At 34.2% G+C, this 23,713-nt stretch overlaps 1 protein-coding gene across 1 annotated transcript; it reads right to left on the reverse strand.

The window, feature by feature from the left end:
- Positions 1-2,000: 2,000 nt before the first annotated feature.
- On the reverse strand, positions 2,001-23,458 carry LOC133640883 (proton-activated chloride channel-like). The gene is made up of 8 exons (XM_062034565.1): positions 23,357-23,458; positions 19,761-19,866; positions 13,462-13,671; positions 4,722-4,876; positions 4,515-4,657; positions 2,728-2,869; positions 2,558-2,665; positions 2,001-2,180 (listed from the first exon to the last, which is right to left on the reverse strand). The coding sequence occupies exons 1-8, from the start codon at positions 23,384-23,386 to the stop codon at positions 2,001-2,003; spliced, it is 1,074 nt and encodes a 357-aa protein (XP_061890549.1). The 5' UTR covers positions 23,387-23,458.
- Between the last annotated feature and the right edge of the window lie 255 nt (positions 23,459-23,713).

Genomic DNA, 23,713 nt, shown 5'->3' on the forward strand with positions numbered 1-23,713 from the left:
TGCCCTGAAACTGGTTCACTCCTCCTCAATATGTGCCCGCCATAATCTCATCCAATGCAAAGTAATCCATAAAATTCATTACACTAACTCCAAACTATCCAAAATCTACCCCACTGTTAGCAATACCTGCAATAGATGCAAACAATCTCCGGCCGACCATGTCCATATGTTCTGGTCCTGCTCTAAATTATGTTCCTTTTGGGAGGATATTTTTGACACGATCGGGAAAGCATACGGTCAAAACTTTCCCCCCAACCCATTATCAGCCATTTTTGGCGTATGCCCCGATAACATGTGCCCGGTATCATTAAAACGCGCTGTTGCTTTTACGACCTTGCTGGCCAGGCGATTGATTTTGTTTAATTGGAAGCTGGCTCGTCCCCCATCACACGGCCGATGGATTAGAGAGGTTCTCTACAATCTAAAACTAGAAAAACTTAGGTTTTCGCTAAAAGGCTCGGCTCAAGCGTTTGAAAGCTCATGGAGTCCTTTCTTGCTGTTTGTCAACTCTCTTGATTTATCCCCAGACGCAGATGAGGAATAATCTCCCTTTTTATTTATTATTATTATTTTAATTTAATTGTATTTTATTTTATTTTAATTTTATTTTCTCCCTTTCTCTCCTTTCAGCCTGTTTGTCTGTCTCTGGCCTCGTATGTGTGTGTGTATGTGAGGATGTCTGTCTTTGTCGTCTTACTTGTTATATGATTGTGCCATATGTCCCTTGTTGGTGTGACCTGAGTGGGGTGGGAGGGTGGGTGGGGATTTGGGTTTTAAGGGAAAGGGTGTGAAGAATTTTCTGACTTTAAAATTGTACTGTTTCGACTTGCACTTTTTTCTGTATTTGAAAATGCCAATAAAAAAAGTTGGATTAAAAAATTCAAAAAAAAAAAAAAAAAAAAAAAAAAAAAAAAAAAAAAAAACCTTGAATGGTCTGAATGAATTGAAATGGTTGGTGTTGGAATTTTTCAATTCGGTCGAGAAATGTTGAAGTAGTAACATTTTTAATTGAGAAATGGTGTTAAGGAATTCCTGGAATTTCGGGAAAACTGGGAATTTTTCCAGTTAAAAAAACAACTTCTTTTTTTTGTCCTGATTAAGAGGAATGTTTTGACGGTGGAACGGTTGAAGTGGGTTGAAAAATGTGGGAGGAGTAGTCGCAAGAAAAAAGGGTGAAAATAAGGTGTGGAAAACTGGGAATTCTGGGAATTCCTGGAATTTATTTTAACTTGGAAAAATTATAGTTTGAATGTCCAGGATGAGTGGAATATGTTGAACGTGGAACGATTTGAATCCGTTGAAAAATGTGGAAATGGTGGAAGTTTGAAAAATGGCCAATTCATTTTGAATGGGAAAAATGTCCCGGAAAACCTAAAATTCTGGGAAATCTGGGAATTTTTTGAATTTTTCAAGGGAAAGCCCGCGACTCCCGAATAGGCTGAACAGTTTGAATTTGGAACGCTTTGAATCAGATAAAAAATGTGGCAGTTGTGGAAGGAGTAGTCGCCAGAAAAAAGGGTGAAAATAGGGCTTTGGAAAAACAGGAATTCTGGAAAATCCTGGAATTTTTTTTAAGTTGGAAAGAAGATAGTTAAAATTTCAAGGATGGTGGAATGTGTTGAAGGTGGAACGATTTGAATCGGTTGAAAAATGTGGAAATGGTGGAAGTTTGAAAAATGGCCAATTCATTTTGAATGGGAAAAATGTCCCGGAAAACCTGGAATTCTGGGAAATCTGGGAATTTTTGGAATCTGTCTAGGGAAAGCCCGCGATTCCCGAATAGGCTGAACACTTTGAAGTTGGAACGGTTTGAATCGGATGAAAAATGTGGAAGGTAGAGCGCGCCAAAATCTGGCGAAGAATAATAATAATAAATAGAAGAATTTTGGTGTAGAAAAGCATGTGTGAATGTTGTGGAGCATTCACACAACTATTGCCTGAGTGTCCCCCCCAGCCCCCCCTTTAAAAAAAAAATAGTGGTCTGGATGAGCGTAACACAATCACTTGGGTGAACTCTCCTCCGTGACGGGACTCAGCTCCCTGGCTTTGTGCCTCTGGTGCCTCTTGCGCATCCTGATGATCCACTGCACGCTGAGTTTGGCAAAGTTGGCCGCCTTGAAGAAGGCCATAAAAACGCCACACAGAATGGCCACCGAGCTCCATGCGTTTGCGGTCACGATCTGGGAAGAAAGGCATCTTTTCTTTGAACTGTTTTGTGACCGAGTGCAACAGCTTTTTACGACCCCATCTCCCCTTCGAAACAGCTGTTGCTGTGCAATCAGGGAACGCCCCAATAAAAGAGGAGGCGCGTAACCATTTCGTCAGAGCGTGGTGGAAGACCGTACAAGAGTACAGCCCAGACGTTTCTCCTCATGAGCCAAATTGAATCCTGTCTCTGTTTAATTCCTTGCTTCTTGTCTGTTTAATAGATGTCATCGGTGTTTGAACCTGACAAGTACTGTTCCAAAATATCCACAGTGGTACAACCTTCTAAAAAAAGGCCCCAGTCTTCTTTGCGTTTGAGGTAAATAACGTCCCCAGCTATAATTACACCTACCAGTCGAATTTCTTGCATGAAAGGATCCCGCCACTCAAAAACCGCAAAGAAGAGCTGGTTGCTTCTCTCGGGTTCGGGCCTCTTGTCGTTGAATTTGACCACAGCCGACTGGAAGACAATGGGCGATCATTAGGACTGAAGCTGTGGACCAACGTCTTGTACGTACGCACCTCTTGGCGAAACTCCACAGATTCGTTGCTCTTCCCCGAAGTCCTGACTAAAGACATCTTGACCCAGGTTCGGAATCCCCCGGAGAAGGTCCACATGGAGTAATTCCTCTCACAGTCCCTCATGAACTGGGATTTATTCCGACTGGAGATAGAGTGGCAAGTTATCATCTAGACCAGTGCTTGTCAAACTTTTGTCACCATGGACCACCTCAGAAAACCCTTGGCTCTCCAAGTACCACCACATTGACCCACATTAAAATACAGTCGCATAGTAGGCCTAAGTATTCATTAAAAACGAGGCAAAGGTTTCATCTACCAAGTATATTTAATCTTTTTAGACACTGTTGAACAATAACCCTATGATTGAATACAGGACAATAAAACACTGAATTGAGATAATGAATCAAACATTTGGCGTACCACTGGTGGTACATTTTTCACAGTTTGAGAATCCCTGGTCTAAGTTACTTACTGGGCTCGATTTACTAACCTGTCTATCTAACTAGTTATGGGCCTGCTGCGAAGCAATTATTTTCATTGTATGTGTGTGAGATAATCATTCGTCAGTTGTTTATGTGAAAGTGTTTCAGTAGTGTGTATGAGAGAATTTCAGTAATGTGAGTGAGAGGATTTCAGTAGTGTTGATGAGAGCATTTCAGTAGTGTGTATGAAATTATTTCAGTAGTGTGTGTGAGAGCATTTCAGTAGTGTGTGTATGAAATGATTTTAGTAGTGTGTATGAGAGGATTTCAGTAGTGTGTATGAGAGGATTTCAGTAGTGTGTATGAGAGGATTTCAGTAGTGTGTAGGAGAGAAGAAAAAAATCTATAGTTTGTATAAGAGGATTTCAGTAGTGTGTATGAGAGAAAAAACAGTAGTGTGTATGAGAGTATTTCAGTAGTGTGTATGATTGTATGAGAGTATTTCAGTAGTGTATGAGAGAAAACATTTCAGTAGTGTGTATGAGAGAAAAAACAGTGTGTATGAGAGTATTTCAGTAGTGTGTAGGAGAGAAAAAAATCTATAATTTGTATAAGAGGATTTCAGTAGTGTGTATAAGACAAAAAAACAGTAGTGTGTATGAGAGTATTTCAGTAGTGTGCATGAGAGAAAACATTTCAGTAGTGTGTATGACAGAAAACATTTCAGTAGTGTGTATGAGAGGATTTCAGTAGTGTGTATGAGAGGATTTCAGTAGTGTGTACGAGAGGATTTCAGTAGTGTGCATGAGAGGATTTCAGTAGTGCGTCGGAGAGAAAAAACAGTAGTGTGTATCAGAGTATTTCAGTAGTGTGTATGATTGAATGAGAGTATTTCAGTAGTGTGTATGAGAGAAATCATTTCAGTAGTGTGTATGAGAGAAAAAAAAAAGTAGTGCGAATGAGAGGATTTCAGTAGTGTGTATGAGAGGGAAAAAAAAGTAGTGCGAATGAGAGGATTTCAGTAGTGTGTATGAGGGAAAAACAGTAGTGTGCATGAGAGTATTTCAGTAGTGTGTATGATTGTATGAGAGTATTTCAGTAGTGTGTATGAGACAAACCATTTCAGTAGTGTGTATGAGAGAAAAAAATTAAGTAGTGTGAATGAAAGGATTTCAGTAGTGTGGATGAGAGGGGAAAAAAACATCAAGAAAGGAAAACAATGCTATTTTGATCCGTCATTATTAGCACAACATAGCAGTAAGCTGCAATAGTGGTAAATAGCAAACTGCTCAGTCAGCAATAATGAGTTGTTTGCCAAGTGTAGCACCAACAACAACACAGGTGGATAAAGCTACCAGACATTACCTGTCTGCGAGGTCGCTAAAGTTGGCGAACAGCATGTAAGTGATGGCGCTGAAGTCCTCCTCTGTTTCGTTCTGACTGAACTGCATGAAGATCAGCTCCTTGTTCCTGACGTCCGAGGGGCCACGGACCACCAGCGCCTTCTTCTGCCACGCCAACCGTTAGTGTCATGTTGCCGTCGAGAGGATGCCGCGACACGCCGGGACTGACCTGTGTTCCATTGGTGAAGGGTCCCAAGTAGGTCACCTCCTTGATGACGCAGTCCCCCGCTTGGGGCTTGCCGGGGTCCACCAGAGGCGGGACGCGGTCATGGTCGTGGTGGCGACAGCTCAGCAGCTGCGCGTTACCCGGGTACAGAGCGATACCTGCAGCCACGGAAGGAAGCACTGAGGCAGCAGGAAATATACATCACAACTCATTTGGTGTCATCCAAGTGTGACACATATTCATACTGACCTCTTATGCCTGGTTCACACCAACGCCGCTTGCCGCGCTTTAAAGCGGCGAGCAAAGCGCCGTCATTTTTGTCCATTTTTCCACGAATATCCCGATCTCCGAAGTAATGTTACGCTTTGATACGCTCTGATACGAATTAGTTTCCGCTTTGGGGGGGACGAATTACCGTTCCTCACGATTTGATGCCGCTTTGATACGCTTTAAATCACGTTTTATTACGCTTTATTGAACTTTATTATGCTTTGATGCGATCCTGACGCTTTAAATCAGGCTCTGACACGATTATCAAGCTCTGTTGTGCATTGGAATTATGTATCATGAACATTATGAACACTAATTTGTAATAATGACTTTGAAATGTGATATTGTTATGTAATTATGTGCAATTTGGAAGATGCTGTGATTATTATTTTGTGAATTTGATGAATAAATTGCGTGCGCACACATAGTATAATAAAAAAGAGAAATGTGATAAACAAATAAGTTAAAAAAAATGTGAAAAACTCAGTATACTGTTTTCCACACATTTTTTATATTCATTTATTTTTTCAATTTCTCTTTTTTTTCCGTTATATTATGTTTATTATTTATTATGTTTTATATTCATTTGTTTTTTCAATTTCTCTTCTTTTTTCGTTATATTATGTTTATTATTTATTATTTATTATGTTTTATATTCATTTATTTTTTCAATTTCTCTTTTTTTCCCCGTTATATTATGTTTATTATTTATTATTTATTATGTTTTATATTCATTTATTTTTTCAATTTCTCTTTTTTTCCCCGTTATATTATGTTTATTATTTATTATTTATTATGTTTTATATTCATTTGTTTTTTAAATTATTATACTAAGTTTTCCCCACATTTTTTTAGATGTATCTATTTATTTGATTTCTCTTTTTGTTTTATTATATACAGGATAAAACACATAATGTAATAAAAAAGAGAAATATGATAAACAAATAAGTGAAAAAAAATGTGAAAAACTCAGTATACTGTTTTCCACACACTTTTTATATTCATTTATTTTTTCAATTTCTCTTTTTTTTCCGTTATATTATGTTTATTATTTATTATGTTTTATATTCATTTGTTTTTTCAAACTTTATTATGCTTTGATGCGATCCTGACGCTTTAAATCAGGCTCTGACACGATTATCAAGCTCTGTTGTGCATTGGAATTAACGTGTCATGAACATTATGAACACTAATTTGTAATAATGACTTTGAAATGTGATATTGTTATGTAATTATGTGCAATTTGGAAGATGCTGTGATTATTATTTTGTGAATTTGATGAATAAATTGCGTGCGCACACATAATATAATAAAAAAGAGAAATGTGATAAACAAATAAGTTAAAAAAAATGTGAAAAACTCAGTATACTGTTTTCTACACATTTTTTATATTCATTTATTTTTTCAATTTCTCTTTTTTTTCCGTTATATTATGTTTATTATTTATTATGTTTTATATTCATTTGTTTTTTCAATTTCTCTTCTTTTTTCGTTATATTATGTTTATTATTTATTATTTATTATGTTTTATATTCATTTATTTTTTCAATTTCTCTTTTTTTCCCCGTTATATTATGTTTATTATTTATTATTTATTATGTTTTATATTCATTTGTTTTTTCAATTTCTCTTCTTTTTTCGTTATATTATGTTTATTATTTATTATGTTTTATATTCATTTATTTTTTCAATTTCTCTTTTTTTCCCCGTTATATTATGTTTATTATTTATTATTTATTATGTTTTATATTCATTTGTTTTTTCAATTATTATACTAAGTTTTCCCCACATTTTTTTAGATTTATCTATTTATTTGATTTCTCTTTTTGTTTTATTATATACAGGATAAAACACATAATGTAATAAAAAAGAGAAATATGATAAACAAATAAGTTTTAAAAAATGTGAAAAACTCAGTATACTGTTTTCCACACACTTTTTATATTCATTTATTTTTTCAATTCCTCTTTTTTTTCCGTTATATTATGTTTATTATTTATTATGTTTTATATTCATTGGTTTTTTCAAACTTTATTATGCTTTGATGCGATCCTGACGCTTTAAATCAGGCTCTGACACGATTATCAAGCTCTGTTGTGCATTGGAATTAACGTGTCATGAACATTATGAACACTAATTTGTAATAATGACTTTGAAATGTGATATTGTTATGTAATTATGTGCAATTTGGAAGATGCTGTGATTATTATTTTGTGAATTTGATGAATAAATTGCGTGCGCACACATAGTATAATAAAAAAGAGAAATGTGATAAACAAATAAGTAAAAAAAAATGTGAAAAACTCAGTATACTAAGTTTTCCCCACATTTTTTTAGATTTATCTATTTATTTGATTTCTCTTTTTGTTTTATTATATACAGGATAAAACACATAATGTAATAAAAAAGAGAAATATGATAAACAAATAAGTTTAAAAAAATGTGAAAAACTCAGTATACTGTTTTCCACACACTTTTTATATTCATTTATTTTTTCAATTTCTCTTTTTTTTCCGTTATATTATGTTTATTATTTATTATGTTTTATATTCATTTGTTTTTTCAAACTTTATTATGCTTTGATGCGATCCTGACGCTTTAAATCAGGCTCTGACACGATTATCAAGCTCTGTTGTGCATTGGAATTAACGTGTCATGAACATTATGAACACTAATTTGTAATAATGACTTTGAAATGTGATATTGTTATGTAATTATGTGCAATTTGGAAGATGCTGTGATTATTATTTTGTGAATTTGATGAATAAATTGCGTGCGCACACATAGTATAATAAAAAAGAGAAATGTGATAAACAAATAAGTGAAAAAAAATGTGAAAAACTCAGTATACTAAGTTTTCCCCACATTTTTTTAGATATATCTATTTATTTGATTTCTCTTTTTGTTTTATTATATACAGGATAAAACACATAATGTAATAAAAAAGAGAAATATGATAAACAAATAAGTGAAAAAAAATGTGAAAAACTCAGTATACTGTTTTCCACACACTTTTTATATTCATTTATTTTTTCAATTTCTCTTTTTTTTCCGTTATATTATGTTTATTATTTATTATGTTTTATATTCATTTGTTTTTTCAAACTTTATTATGCTTTGATGCGATCCTGACGCTTTAAATCAGGCTCTGACACGATTATCAAGCTCTGTTGTGCATTGGAATTAACGTGTCATGAACATTATGAACACTAATTTGTAATAATGACTTTGAAATGTGATATTGTTATGTAATTATGTGCAATTTGGAAGATGCTGTGATTATTATTTTGTGAATTTGATGAATAAATTGCGTGCGCACACATAGTATAATAAAAAAGAGAAATGTGATAAACAAATAAGTAAAAAAAAAAGTGAAAAACTCGGGATACTAAGTTTTCCCCACATTTTTTTAGATTTATCTATTTATTTGATTTCTCTTTTTGTTTTATTATATACAGGATAAAACACATAATGTAATAAAAAAGAGAAATATGATAAACAAATAAGTTTAAAAAAAATTTAAAAACTCAGTATACTGTTTTCCACTCACTTTTTATATTCATTTATTTTTTCAATTTCTCTTTTTTTTCTCCGTTATATTATGTTTATTATTCATTATGTTTTATATTCATTTGTTTTTTCAAACTTTATTATGCTTTGATGCGATCCTGACGCTTTAAATCAGGCTCTGACACGATTATCAAGCTCTGTTGTGCATTGGAATTAACGTGTCATGAACATTATGAACATTAATTTGTAATAATGACTTTGAAATGTGATATTGTTATGTAATTATGTGCAATTTGGAAGATGCTGTGATTATTATTTTGTGAATTTGATGAATAAATTGCGTGCGCACACATAATATAATAAAAAAGAGAAATGTGATAAACAAATAAGTAAAAAAAAATGTGAAAAACTCAGTATACTAAGTTTTACCCACATTTTTTTAGATTGATCTATTTATTTGATTTCTCTTTTTGTTTTATTATATACAGGATAAAACACATAATGTAATAAAAAAGAGAAATATGATAAACAAATAAGTTAAAAAAAATGTGAAAAACTCAGTATACTGTTTTCCACACACTTTTTATATTCATTTATTTTTTCAATTTCTCTTTTTTTCCCCGTTATATTATGTTTATTATTTATTATGTTTTATATTCATTTGTTTTTTCAAACTTTATTATGCTTTGATGCGATCCTGACACTTTAAATCAGGCTCTGACACGATTATCAAGCTCTGTTGTGCATTGGAATTATGTGTCATGAACCTTATGAACACTAATTTGTAATAATGACTTTGAAATGTGATATTGTTATGTAATTATGTGCAATTTGGAAGATGCTGTGATTATTATTTTGTGAATTTGATGAATAAATTGCGTGTGCACACATAATATAATAAAAAAGAGAAATGTGATAAACAAATAAGTAAAAAAAACTCACTATACTAAGTTTTCCCCACATTTTTTTAGATTCATCTATTTATTTGATTTCTCTTTTTGTTTTATTATATACAGGATAAAACACATAATGTAATAAAAAAGACAAATATGATAAACAAATAAGTGAAAAAAAATGTGAAAAACTCAGTATACTGTTTTCCACACATTTTTTATATTCATTTATTTTTTCAATTTCTCTTTTTTTTCCGTTATATTATGTTTATTATTTATTATGTTTTATATTCATTTGTTTTTTCAATTGCTCTTCTTTTTTCGTTATAATATGTTTATTATTTATTATTTATTATGTTTTATATTCATTTATTTTTTCAATTTCTCTTTTTTCCCCCGTTATATTGTTTATTATTTATTATTTATGATGTTTTATATTAATTTGTTTTTTCAATTTCTCTTCTTTTTTCGTTATATTATGTTTATTATTTATTATGTTTTATATTCAATTAATTGAACGGTTTAAAAGAGGAGAAAACACGAAAAAAATGACAATTAAATTTTGAAACCTAGTTTATCTTCAATTTCGACTCTATAAAATTCAAGATTCAACCGAAAAAAAGAAGAGAAAAACTAGCTAATACGAATCTTTTTGAAAAAATAAAAAAAATAATTTATGGATCATCATTAGTAATTTTTCCTGATTAAGATTAATTTTAGAATTTTGATGACATGTTTTAAATAGGTTAAAATCCAATCTGCACTTTGTTAGAATATATAACAAATTGGACCAAGCTATATTTCTAACAAAGACAAATCATTATTTCGTCTAGATTTTCCAGAACAAAATTTTTAAAAGAAATTAAAAAGACTTTGAAATAAGATTCAAATTTGATTCTACAGATTTTCTAGATTTGCCGGAATAATTTTTTTTGAATTTTAATCATAATAAGTTTGAAGAAATATTTCACAAATATTCTTCGTCGAAAAAACAGAAGCTAAAATGAAGAATTAAATCCAAATGTATTTATTATTCTTTACAATAAAAAAATAAATTTACTTGAACATTGATTTAAATTGTCAGGAAAGAAGAGGAAGGAATTTAAAAGGTAAAAAAGGTATATGTGTTTAAAAATCCTAAAATCATTTTTAAGGTTGTATTTTTTCTCTAAAATTGTCTTTCTGAAAGTTACAAGAAGCAAAGTAAAAAAATGTATGCATTTATTTAAACAAGTGAAGACCAAGTCTTTAAAATATTTTCTTGGATTTTCAAATTCTATTTGAGTTTTGTCTCTCTTAGAATTAAAAATGTCGAGCAAAGCGAGACCAGCTTGCTAGTAAATAAATAAAATTTAAAAAATAGAGGCAGCTCACTGGTAAGTGCTGCTATTTGAGCTATTTTTAGAACAGGCCAGCGGGCTACTCATCTGGTCCTTACGGGCTACCTGGTGCCCGCGGGCACCGCGTTGGTGACCCCTGCTATAGTTTATGCTAGTTGTTTGCTTCACGCTATTGTCACGCAACCCTCTACGTAAGTCTTGTTTATTTCATGCCACAGTTAGAGAGTTTTTGCCTGTTATTTTGTAGATAGATTAATAAATATGTTCCTACCTGCAAGCCTTGTCCGGAATAGTCCGTTGGCATCCCGGGAAAACAAACCTCGCAGTAAGCCGCGAAAAACCCCGTTATGACAGTATCGGTCAGATATCAGCATTAAAAAACAAGCTTAAGAAAGCGGCATGAGGACGGTCTGACCAAAGAACCACCTATTAGGCTTGTAGGTTATGGTACTACTGTTATAAAAGCCACATAGACTATAGACAGAAACCCCAACTTACTAATATTAAATAGTAAGTATACATTTTTTGAGCCTTTTTAGAGAAAATCATATCATTGGAGTAAATTATGCAAATTACTCGATGATGCCATGGTGACCACGCCCATAGCCACGCCCCCACCGCCACAGGTATCTTGGCAGTTTATGGGAAACACTGCATACATGTCTTTTAAAACTGACTTTGAAACAAGGTGGCAAAATAGTTGTACTTGTATATTGAGACAACGTTGATGTCTAACGTTGGATGCACGTTGTTGGTTGGGAAATGACCAAATTTCAATGGTCAAATCAACGTCACAACCTGACATTGAACAAAAGAAATCAAAAAGCATGTTGTTTCGATGTTGTATTTGTGTTGTGGAATATTGGTTGGGAAATGACCAAATTTCAATGGTTTTCTACCTGTCGACTGTCAGTTTAGCATCTTTGTTTTCTACCTGTCGACTGTCAGTTTAGCATCTTTGTTTTCTACCTGTCAAGTGTCAGTTTAGCATCTTTGTTTTCTACCTGTCGACTGTCAGTTTAGCATCTTTGTTTTCTACCTGTCAACTGTCAGTTTAGCATCTTTGTTTTCTACCTGTCGACTGTCAGTTTAGCATCTTTGTTTTCTACCTGTCGACTGTCAGTTCAGCATCTTTGTTTTCTACCTGTCAACTGTCAGTTTAGCATCTTTGTTTTCTACCTGTCGACTGTCAGTTTAGCATCTTTGTTTTCTACCTGTCAACTGTCAGTTTAGCATCTTTGTTTTCTACCTGTCGACTGTCAGTTTAGCATCTTTGTTTTCTACCTGTCGACTGTCAGTTTAGCGTCTCTGGTTTCTACCTGTCAACTGTCAGTTTAGCATCTTTGTTTTCTACCTGTCGACTGTCAGTTTAGCATCTTTGTTTTCTACCTGTCGACTGTCAGTTTAGCATCTTTGTTTTCTACCTGTCGACTGTCAGTTTAGCATCTTTGTTTTCTACCTGTCAAGTGTCAGTTTAGCATCTTTGTTTTCTACCTGTCGACTGTCAGTTTAGCATCTTTGTTTTCTACCTGTCAACTGTCAGTTTAGCATCTTTGTTTTCTACCTGTCGACTGTCAGTTTAGCATCTTTGTTTTCTACCTGTCGACTGTCAGTTTAGCGTCTCTGTTTTCTACCTGTCAACTGTCAGTTTAGCATCTTTGTTTTCTACCTGTCGACTGTCAGTTTAGCATCTTTGTTTTCTACCTGTCGACTGTCAGTTTAGCATCTTTGTTTTCTACCTGTCGACTGTCAGTTTAGCATCTTTGTTTTCTACCTGTCGACTGTCAGTTTAGCATCTTTGTTTTCTACCTGTCGACTGTCAGTTTAGCATCTTTGTTTTCTACCTGTCGACTGTCAGTTTAGCATCTTTGTTTTCTACCTGTCGACTGTCAGTTTAGCATCTTTGTTTTCTACCTGTCGGCTGTCAGTTTAGCATCTTTGTTTTCTACCTGTCAAGTGTCAGTTTAGCATCTTTGTTTTCTACCTGTCGACTGTCAGTTTAGCATCTTTGTTTTCTACCTGTCGACTGTCAGTTTAGCATCTCTGTTTTCTACCTGTCGACTGTCAGTTTAGCATCTTTGTTTTCTACCTGTCGACTGTCAGTTTAGCATCTTTGTTTTTTACCTGTCGACTGTCAGTTTAGCATCTTTGTTTTTTTCTACCTGTCGACTGTCAGTTTAGCATCTTTGTTTTCTACCTGTCGACTGTCAGTTTAGCATCTTTGTTTTCTACCTGTCAACTGTCAGTTTAGGCTCCTCATCACCACTTCAAGATGGCGGCCCAATTTCTCGTGTCACAGCAGTCTACTTATAAGATGTCTATGGTTCAAACTACAAGTGTTCACAAAGTACACGGACCAAGAATTATGAATAGCTTGAACTTTTTTTTTTCCCTTTTGAAATAAAGATGATTTCCGTATTTAATATTGTTTACTTACTATGATATATTATTTATTTATTCACTGTTTTGTTACAGAGAACAAGGAAATGGGATAACATTGCTAAGGTATGGAAAGGGGTAGGATTAAATAAGATCAGCTTCTTCCTACTCCTTTTCGGACGTGCTGCAATGAAACAAGTGGAAATATGTGATGCATGTTCCACTGAAACTGAAACTGAAACTAAACACCCACGGTCCCTGGTTACAGTTCTCCGATAAGATGTTCAAGTTTCCCTTCGCCCGCTAACTGATTAAACGGGTGTGCCCGTGAAGGATCGGTGCGGTACCCACCTGGCGGCGAGAAGACGTCCACCTCCTTGTAGGTGACGGACATGACCGGGTTGTTGAGCTTCTCCAGGAAGTCGGAGATGGTCTGGTAGGCCAGGAAGGCGGCCACGGCCGTCAGGAGCAGGTAGATGAAGATGAGCACCACCGTGAAGACGTTCTTCAGGCAGGTTTTGCTCACCATGATGGACGACAGGCTGCCCCTCGCCTCGTCCTCTGCCAACACCCAAGAAGTCGCGTGAAGAAGCGTACAAACTGTGGTGCGTGTACTCCATCTAGTGGTACACCAAGGAACCACCTGATCAAAGTACAGTGTTTCATTCTCCTATATTCACACGCAGTGTTACTGTTCAAACTGACAGTGGCCAAAAATATGGAACACATTTGTCAAATAAAACCTCTGCCTTGTTTGTGATGAATACGCAGGCCTACTACGCTACTATATTCATTAACCATTTGCAGTGGACTCATGTTGTCTTTAGGTTGAAGTGGAGTGGTACTTGTTTTTGGCATCCTCTCGTGGCCGCGATCATTTCTTCAGCTCATGACGCCGTAAGGAAAGGGGTGTTGACACGTTTGTTACTGGATACTTTCAAACACGCCATGGAGAAATATGCAACTATATTATTTTATATGTGACAAATGTCCCGTTTTAGACTGCCATATTGGTCAATGGACACTTGTGTGCTTAGCTGTTGTGTAGCTGCTAGCTCCTAGGACAGGGGTGTCCAAAGTGGGGCCCGGGGGCCATTTGCAGCCCGCAGTTAATTGTTTACCGGCCCGCCACACATTCTGGAAATGCTATTGCAAAAATAAAAAATAAACATTACAAAAAGTGGAATGAGGTGACATCTAACTAGAAAAAGTTGCAATGTTGACACAAAAGCTGCCATGCAGGCTGTTTTGTTTCTTTTGTCTATCTTTATTTTTGGTTTTTTTGCCATTGCTTAAAAAAAATTTTATAATGAATTATTGACCTATTCAAGGCTCCAATTATTTCAAATATTTCACTTGAAAATGTTTTATGTGGAAAATATTGCAGAAAATATTGTGTGGTTGCCATACAAAAACATCAACGTTTTCTTTGACAAAAGAGCATAAAACAAACAAAATAATAGTTTAAACGTAAAATGGACAGATATATCTGAAGTTGATCTCCTAACTTAAGTGTTGAATGCATACTTGCCAACCCTCCCGTTTTTAGCGGGAGAATCCCGGTATTCAGCGCCTCTCCCGACAACTTCCCGGCAGAGATTTTCTCCCAACAAACTCCCGGTATTCAGCCGGAGTTGGAGGCCACGCCCCCTCCAGCTCAATGCGGACCTGAGACTGAGTGGGGACAGCCTGTTCTCACGTCCGCTTTCCCACAATATAAACAGCTTGCCTGCCCAATGACGTCATAACATCTGGGGCTTTTAGAGAGTAGAGCGCACAACTGCGCACACAACAAGGAGACGAAGCAGAAGAACGAGGAAGTTACAGACATGGCGACGCCGTCGACGAGCAGGATGAAGAAACACGCTTGCAAGTTCCAAAACGAATGGAAACAAGAATTTCAGTTCATCCAGGACAGTTCGAAGGGGAAGGGGTATGTTGCCTGTAAATTTTGTAGAACAGACTTCTCCATTGAACACGGTGGCCGAAATGATATACTCATCATGAACGGAGAAGTTAAACAGGACAATACTGCCATCTAATGGATAGCCACCGGAACACTGAAATTCAAGTATTTATTTTATGTAAATAAAATAAATATATATATATATAGCTAAAATTCACTGAAAGTCAAGTATTTCATACATACATATATATATATATATGTATATATATATATATATATATATATATATATATATATATATATATATATATATATATATATATATATATATATATATATATATATATATATATATATATATATATATATATATATATATATATATATATATATATATATATATATATTAGGGCTGCAACAACTAATCGATTAAATCGATTATAAAATAGGTGCCGATTAATTTAGTCATTGATTCGTTGGATCTATGCTATGCGCATGCGCAGAGGCTTTTTAAAAAAATTAAAATAAAAAATTAACTTTTTTTTTCTTCTTTTTTTTTAAATAAACCTTTATTTATAAACTGCAACATGTACAAACAGCTGAGAAACAATAATCAAAATAAGTATGGTGCCAGTATGCTGTTTTTTTCAATAAAATACTGGAAAGGATAGAAATGTAGTTTGTCTATTTTATCCGATTATTAATCGATTAATCGAAGTAATAATCGACAGATTAATCGATTATCAAATTAATCGTTAGTTGCAGCCCTAATATATATATATGAAATACTAGAGCTGGTGAATTCTAGCTGTAAATAACCACACCCCCAACCACGCCCCCCGCCCCCAACCACCCCCGACCAAGCCCCCCACCCCCCACCTCCCGATATTGGAGGTCTCAAGGTTGGCAAGTATGGTTGAATGTAAAAAAAACCTAATACAAATGTATCACTTTGAGTGGGGCACCTTTTGTATCCTAAATATATTTAATGGGATTTTATTTATATTTTCACTGTGATTACACAAAAATAACAATGAATTAATATCAATGGTGTCTTGCATTATTGATGTTTTTAAGGCTCTAATTACTTCACATCAAACGTTGCTTTCTGAATGTTTTGGGCAGTGGGGAGGAAATACTGCATATTTCACTTTTATTATAAAAAACAAAGTTGTCTTGACAGAAAAGGCATAAAACCTTTGTTTTTTTTAAATTTTATATCAACCTGAAGATGATAAACTGTAGAGATTTACTGTAAGCGTTAAATAAAAAAAATAAAAAAATAATTTGACTTTTTTTTAAACATTTTAATGACTTAGACACTTATGGTCCTAAAGGTAAAAAAAAAAACAAAATCCTATATTTTGTTATGATTTGAAAATGAAAACTATCAAAATGGCCGCCGCAGGCTTTCATTTTTCCGTATGCGGCCCTCAGTAGAAAAAGTTTGGACAACCCCTGTCCTAGGAGGACATTTAGATGTTTAGTGGCTGTCCAGCTTTCCACACACTGCGTCGGATATGTTCGATGCAAGACGATATTATGCACATTTTCTGCTTCTGTCGGACCGATATTCGATATCAATATCCGATAAGGACACCCCTCCTGCAGCACAAGACATTGATACCACGTTGATTATACGTACATGTCCTCCAAAACTGACTTTGAAACAAAGCGGCAAAATTGTTGTTTCAATGTTGCATTTGTGTTGTATAATATTGGTTGGAGAAATTACCAAATTTCAATGGACAAATCAACGTCAGAACCCAACATTGAATAAACGTTGTCAAAAAGCATGTTGTTTCAATGTTGTATTTGTGTTGTAGAATATTGGTTGGGAAATGACCAAATTTCAATGGTCAAAAGAACGTCTCAACCTGACATTGATTAAACGTTGTCAAAAAGCATGTTGTTTCAATGTTGTAGAATATTTGGTTGGGAAATGACCAAAATTCAATGTCAAATCAACGTCACAACCCAACATTGAATAAACGTCGTCAAAAAGCATGTTGTTTCAACGTTGTGTTTGTGTTGTAGAATATTGTTTGGGAAATGACCAAATTTCAACGGTCAAATCAACGTCAGAACCCAACATTGAATAAACGTTGTCAAAAAGCATGTTGTTTCAATGTTGTATTTGTGTTGTAGAATATTGGTTGGGAAATGACCAAATTTCAATGGTCAAATCAACTCCAGAACCCAACATTGAATAAACATTGTCAAAAAAGCATGTTGTTTCAATGTTGTAGAATATTTGGTTGGGAAATGACCAAAATTCAATGTCAAATCAACGTCACAACCCAACATTGAATAAACGTTGTCAAAAAGCATGTTGTTTCAATTTTGTATTTGTGTTGTAGAATATTGGTAAGGAAATGACCAAATTTGAATGATCAAATCAACGTCAGAACCCAACATTGATTAAACGTTGTCAAAAAGCATGTTGTTTCAATGTTGTATTTGTGTTGTAGAATATTGGTTGGGAAATGACCAAATTTCAATGGTCAAATCAACTCCAGAACCCAACATTGAATAAACATTGTCAAAAAAGCATGTTGTTTCAATGTTGTAGAATATTTGGTTGGGAAATGACCAAAATTCAATGTCAAATCAACGTCACAACCTAACATTGAATAAACGTTGTCAAAAAGCATGTTGTTTCAATGTTGTATTTGTGTTGTAGAATATTGTTTGGGAAATGACCAAATTTCAATGGTCAAAAGAACGTCACAACCTGACATTGATTAAACGTTGTCAAAAAGCATGTTGTTTCAATGTTGTATTTGTGTTGTAGAATATTGGTAAGGAAATGACCAAATTTCAATGTCAAATCAACGTCACAACCTGACATTGATTAAACGTTGTTAAAAAAAGCATGTTGTTTCAATGTTGTAGAATATTTGGTTGGGAAATGACCAAAATTCAATGTCAAATCAATGTCAGAACCTAACATTGAATAAACGTTGTCAAAAAGCATGTTGTTTCAATGTTGTAGAATATTTGGTTGGGAAATGACCAAATTTCAATGTCAAATCAACGTCAGAACCCAACATTGAATAAACGTTGCCAAAAAGCATGTTGTTTCAATGTTGTATTTGTGTTGTAGAATATTGGTTGGGAAATGACCAAATTTCAATGGTCAAAAGAACGTCACAACCTGACATTGGTTAAACGTTGTCAAAAAGCATGTTGTTTCAATGTTGTAGAATATTTGGTTGGGAAATGACCAAACTTCAATGTCAAATCAACGTCAGAACCCAACATTGAATAAACGTCGTCAAAAAGCATGTTGTTTCAACGTTGTGTTTGTGTTGTAGAATATTGTTTGGGAAATGACCAAATTTCAACGGTCAAATCAACGTCAGAACCCAACATTGAATAAACATTGTCAAAAAGCATGTTGTTTCAATGTTGTAGAATATTTGGTTGGAAATGACCAAATTTCAACGGTCAAATCAACGTCAGAACCCAACATTGATTAAACGTTGTCAAAAAGCATGTTGTTTCAATGTTGTAGAATATTTGGTTGGGAAATGACCAAAATTCAATGTCAAATCAACGTCAGAACCCAACATTGAATAAACGTTGTCAAAAAGCATGTTGTTTCAATGTTGTATTTGTGTTGTAGAATATTGGTAAGGAAATGACCACATTTCAATGGTCAAAAGAACGTCACAACCTGACATTGAATAAACGTTGTCAAAAAGCATGTTGTTTCAATGTTGTATTTGTGTTGTAGAATATTGGTTGGGAAATTACCAAATTTCAATGTCAAATCAACGTCAGAACCTAACATTGATTAAACGTTGTTAAAAAAGCATGTTGTTTCAATGTTGCATTTGTGTTGTAGAATATTGTTTGGGAAATGACCAAATTTCAACGGTCAAATCAACGTCAGAACCCAACATTGAATAAACATTGTCAAAAAGCATGTTGTTTCAATGTTGTAGAATATTTGGTTGGGAAATGACCAAAATTCAATGTCAAATCAACGTCACAACCTAACATTGAATAAACGTCGTCAAAAAGCATGTTGTTTCAACGTTGTGTTTGTGTTGTAGAATATTGTTTGGGAAATTACCAAATTTCAACGGTCAAATCAACGTCAGAACCCAACATTGAATAAACATTGTCAAAAAGCATGTTGTTTCAATGTTGTATTTGTGTTGTAGAATATTGGTTGGGAAATGACCAAATTTCAATGGTCAAATCAACTCCAGAACCCAACATTGAATAAACGTTGTCAAAAAGCATGTTGTTTCAACGTTGTGTTTATGTTGTAGAATATTGTTTGGGAAATGACCAAATTTCAACGGTCAAATCAACGTCAGAACCCAACATTGAATAAACATTGTCAAAAAGCATGTTGTTTCAATGTTGTATTTGTGTTGTAGAATATTGGTTGGGAAATGACCAAATTTCAATGGTCAAATCAACTCCAGAACCCAACATTGAATAAAAGTTGTCAAAAGGCATGTTGTTTCAACGTTATGTTTGAGTTGCTCAATGTCAGGACCTAATTCAACAAGTTCTCAACGTTGTTTCAATGTCTTGTGCCTGCAGGGATATCATATTTGTATACATTTTTAAGCTTTTGTCTGTCTTTTTCCTCTATTTTCTGACAAATTGATTGTTGTTTCTTTATTTTGCTATTTTGTGAATGTGCTGCGGGCCGACAAAACCCCTAACAAGAGACTATTTCATCCAAAAATGCGACAGGCTCGTTCCCAAACACGTTCCGTACCTGGTGAAACTCTGTCGTCGGGATCCTGGTCGTCTTCAACCGGGTCCCCAAAGAAGTCTGGAGACCGCCTGTTGTTCCCGGCATTGGCGTCGTCGTCATCGTTGAACTGCAGAGAACCAGCAATGATTCCATTGGAAATCATATATTCCAAACATGTTTTGTTGGAATTGTTTCTCTGACTTAAGTACGTTCAGTTTGTAGGTTAAAAACATCAAAAATGCATAGATAATTGTGTATAAGGAGATTATACATTAAATATATTCACTGTAACAAGAGAGCAGCCATAACTGCAATGTGGCCCTCAATGAAAATGGGTTTGACACCCCTAGTCATGCGTAAAAATGATGTTTGGAGCAGGAGGGGAAGAAAAAAAAGATAAACAGAGGGGGAAGTTGCAGGGACAAGAGGGGGAGATAAGAGAGAACAACAGCAAATACAATATGTACAAATATGATAGTGAAAGTGATAGCAAAGAAGCAGCTAGTGAAGTAAATACTAATAACACAGAAATGACAACGAACATTATTATACTACAAATGGATCAATACAAATAACTAGGGATGTCCGATAATGGGTTTTTGCCGATATCCGATATTCCGATATTGTCCAACTCTTTAATTACCGATACCGATATCAACCGATATATGCAGTCGTGGAATTAACACATTATTATGCCTAATTTGGACAACCAGGTATGGTGAAGATTAGGTACTTTTTTTAAAAAAATAGTAAAATAAGATAAATAAATTAAAAACATTTTCTTGAATAAAAAAGAAAGTACAACAATATAAAAACAGTTACATAGAAATTAGTAATGAATGAAAATGAGTAAAATTAACTGTTAAAGGTTAGTACTATTAGTGGAGCAGCAGCACGCACAATCATGTGTGCTTACGGACTGTATCCCTTGCAGACTGTATTGATATATATTGATATATAATGTAGGAAGCAGAATATTAATAACAGAAAGAAACAACCCTTTTGTGTGAATGAGTGTAAATGGGGGAGGGAGGTTTTTTGGGTTGGTGCACTAATTGTAAGTGTATCTTGTGTTTTTTATGTTGATTTAATTAAAAAAAACTAAAAAAAACGATACCGATCATTTCCGATATTACATTTTAACGCATATATCGGCCGATAATATCGGCAGGCCGATATTATCGGACATCTCTACAAATAACTATTGATAAGGAATAATAACAATAATGACCTCTATTATCTACAATACAATTGTTTCAAATGCAACAATACATACAAGTAATATTAAGTGGAGGGGAAGAAGGAGAAGCAAACTATATTAACCTTGTAGATTGTTATAGTAACAGTAGGTTCAGCTTGATGAAACGTGGTTGTATGCATGAGTGTATGTATGCGTATGTGCTTGTGTATGTACAGTACGTGTATATGTATGTATGTATGTACAGGGAATGTGCGTGTGGATGTATGAACGTGTGTGTATGTACTTTATGTGTAATGTATGTATTGTAGTTGAGTATGTATGTAATATATGTATTTGAGTATGTATGTATGTACTGTATTTGTGTATGTATGTACTTTATTTGTGTATGTATTGTGTTTGAGTATGTATGTACGTATTTGTGTATGTATGTACTGTATTTGTGTATCTATGTATGTGTGTGTGTATTTGTGTATGTACAGTGTTTCCCACACATGCATTTATTTGTGGCGGCCCGCCACGAAAGAATTACGTCCGCCACAAATTAAAACACTTTTTTTAATTTTATTTATTTTTTTGTCCTGTCCAGCTTCTCAGGCAAATCATATAGTTGATGTAGATGCCCATATAGGCTGTTCAGATTTACTTTAAAAAAGAGAAGTGTAGGATACTTCTCTTGTTGCCTTATTTGTATTTGACCACTACTGTTTTCTGTTTATTTGTTACTGACTGTGGCAGGACACCTCTGCCTCTGTTTCACTTTATGTTGCTGGTAAATAATATGGTTGTAGTAGTAGGCTAAAGTTAAATTATTTACTATGCACTAATTAAAGGGGCAGAGCTTTAAAAGACATTTTAGCTTTTATATTTGATAAGATATATTTTTTGTAAGAACCACAATTAATAAATATATTTCAGTGAATAACTTATTGTTCAAATCTGTATATAAATATGTACATAAAGTGTTGTAATTATATTGTAAAATGAATGGATGGATGTTTAAAACAAAACTGTTATTATTAATCAGTAAGTATACATTTTTTGAGCCTGTTTAGAGAAAATCATATCATTGTAGTAGATTATGCAAATTACTCGATGATGTCATGGTGACCACGCCCATAGCCACGCCCCCACCCCCACAGGTATCTTGGCAGTTTATGGGAAACACTGATGTATGTACTGTATTTGTGTATGTATGTACTGTATTTGTGTATCTATGTATGTATGTATGTATGTGTGTATGTATGTACTGTATTTGTGTATGTATGTACTGTATTTATGTATCTATGTATGTATGTATGTATTTGTGTATGTATGTACTGTATTTGTGTATGTATGTACTGTATTTGGGTATGCATGTATGTATGTATTTGTGTATGTGTGTACTGTATTTGCGTATGTATGTATTTGTGTATGTATGTATGTATGTATTTGTGTACGTGTGTACTGTATTTGTGTATGCATGAATGTATTTGTGTATGTATGTACTGTATTTGTGTCTGTATGCACATGTGCGTGTATGTTTGTACTGTATTTGTGTATGTATACACATGTGTGTACTTATGTACTGTATTTGTGTATGTATATACTGTATTTCTGTATGTATGTACTGTATTTGTGTATGTATGTACTGTATTTGTGTATGTATGCACGTGTGTGTGTGTGTGTATGTGCTGTATTTGTGTATGTCTGTACTGTATTTGTGTATGTATACGTGTGTGTGTGTGTACTATATTTGTGTATGTATGTACTGTATGTATACGTGTGTGTATGTACTATATTTGTGTATGTATGTACTGTATTTGTGTATGTATACGTGTGTGTGTGTACTGTATTTGAGTATGTATGTACTGTATTTCTCATTTAAAGTAATTCAACAGTTAAAAACAGCATATTGTAAGAATACTACAGTTGGATTACAAATCAACAACATTATAAGATGTTAAGTACAGTCATTTTTCCAGTATTTGTGTCTATTACACATAATGAGCAATACCCATCCTTTTATAAATGTTAGATAGGAGATTGTTTAAAAAAAAGAATATTATACAAAAAAGCTAATACATCACAAGAAATACACATAAGTTATAGTAGAGCCTTCTAAAAGATACAAATAGTCCAATTGTTGTGGACACTTTTTCTGTGTCAACACATCAATAAAACAAACTAGTACATCAAATATTGAAAAAGTTCATTCACTTTAAAACTCACAGCGTTTTCCGGTAGTCTAATTCAATGTAATGAATGCAAAGTTGGGACACTTTCATACAAAAAAATACAAAATAAGCATCGAGTCAGCTCATTTTCTCAGGAAGCTTCATTTCCTGAAACTTGCAGTCACGTGACGTCACGTGTCCGGCACAAACACACACACACATTGTTATTAAGTCGAAATACATGAAATAAATAAGTAGATTACCTCTTGGTACGTGTTGTCTTTGCCGAGCATTCCTTAGGCTCCACGGAGGGACTCTTTCAACTTTCACTCAACATGTTTTAAAAAACGACGCCTGTGGGGGCGAAGGAGGAGGACGTTTGTCCCAAAAAAAAAAAGCCTTAAAAGATCCTCCCATGATAGGAGACACGCCCTTTTTTAGTTGCCAAACAACACTAAAAAAAGTTTATGTCCTGCGAGTCCTTACTAACTTAGCCTACAAGGAGAGACTAAAAAATATATAACATTGTGTAACCGATTTTATGGACTTTTTATACGGTAACTGCCTTGAGCTCTTATTTTGAAGGCGCGAAGAGCGGAAGTGCTGACACGTGATGGTGG

This window comes from Entelurus aequoreus, linkage group LG23 (genome assembly GCF_033978785.1).
Source record: "Entelurus aequoreus isolate RoL-2023_Sb linkage group LG23, RoL_Eaeq_v1.1, whole genome shotgun sequence".
NCBI classification, from domain to species: domain Eukaryota; kingdom Metazoa; phylum Chordata; class Actinopteri; order Syngnathiformes; family Syngnathidae; genus Entelurus; species Entelurus aequoreus.

What these genes read in the sequence shown, in the direction of transcription:
- LOC133640883 (XM_062034565.1), bottom strand. Translation starts at nt 23,386, where the DNA reads ATGCTCGGCAAAGACAACACGTACCAAGAG. An exon ending in GGACGTCTTCTCGCCGCCAG is followed by an intron (nt 4,877 to 13,461) that starts GTGGGTACCGCA and finishes CCGTGGCTGCAG; the next exon opens with GTATCGCTCTGTACCCGGGT. An exon ending in TCATGCAAGAAATTCGACTG is followed by an intron (nt 2,181 to 2,557) that starts GTAGGTGTAATT and finishes CTTTCTTCCCAG; the next exon opens with ATCGTGACCGCAAACGCATG.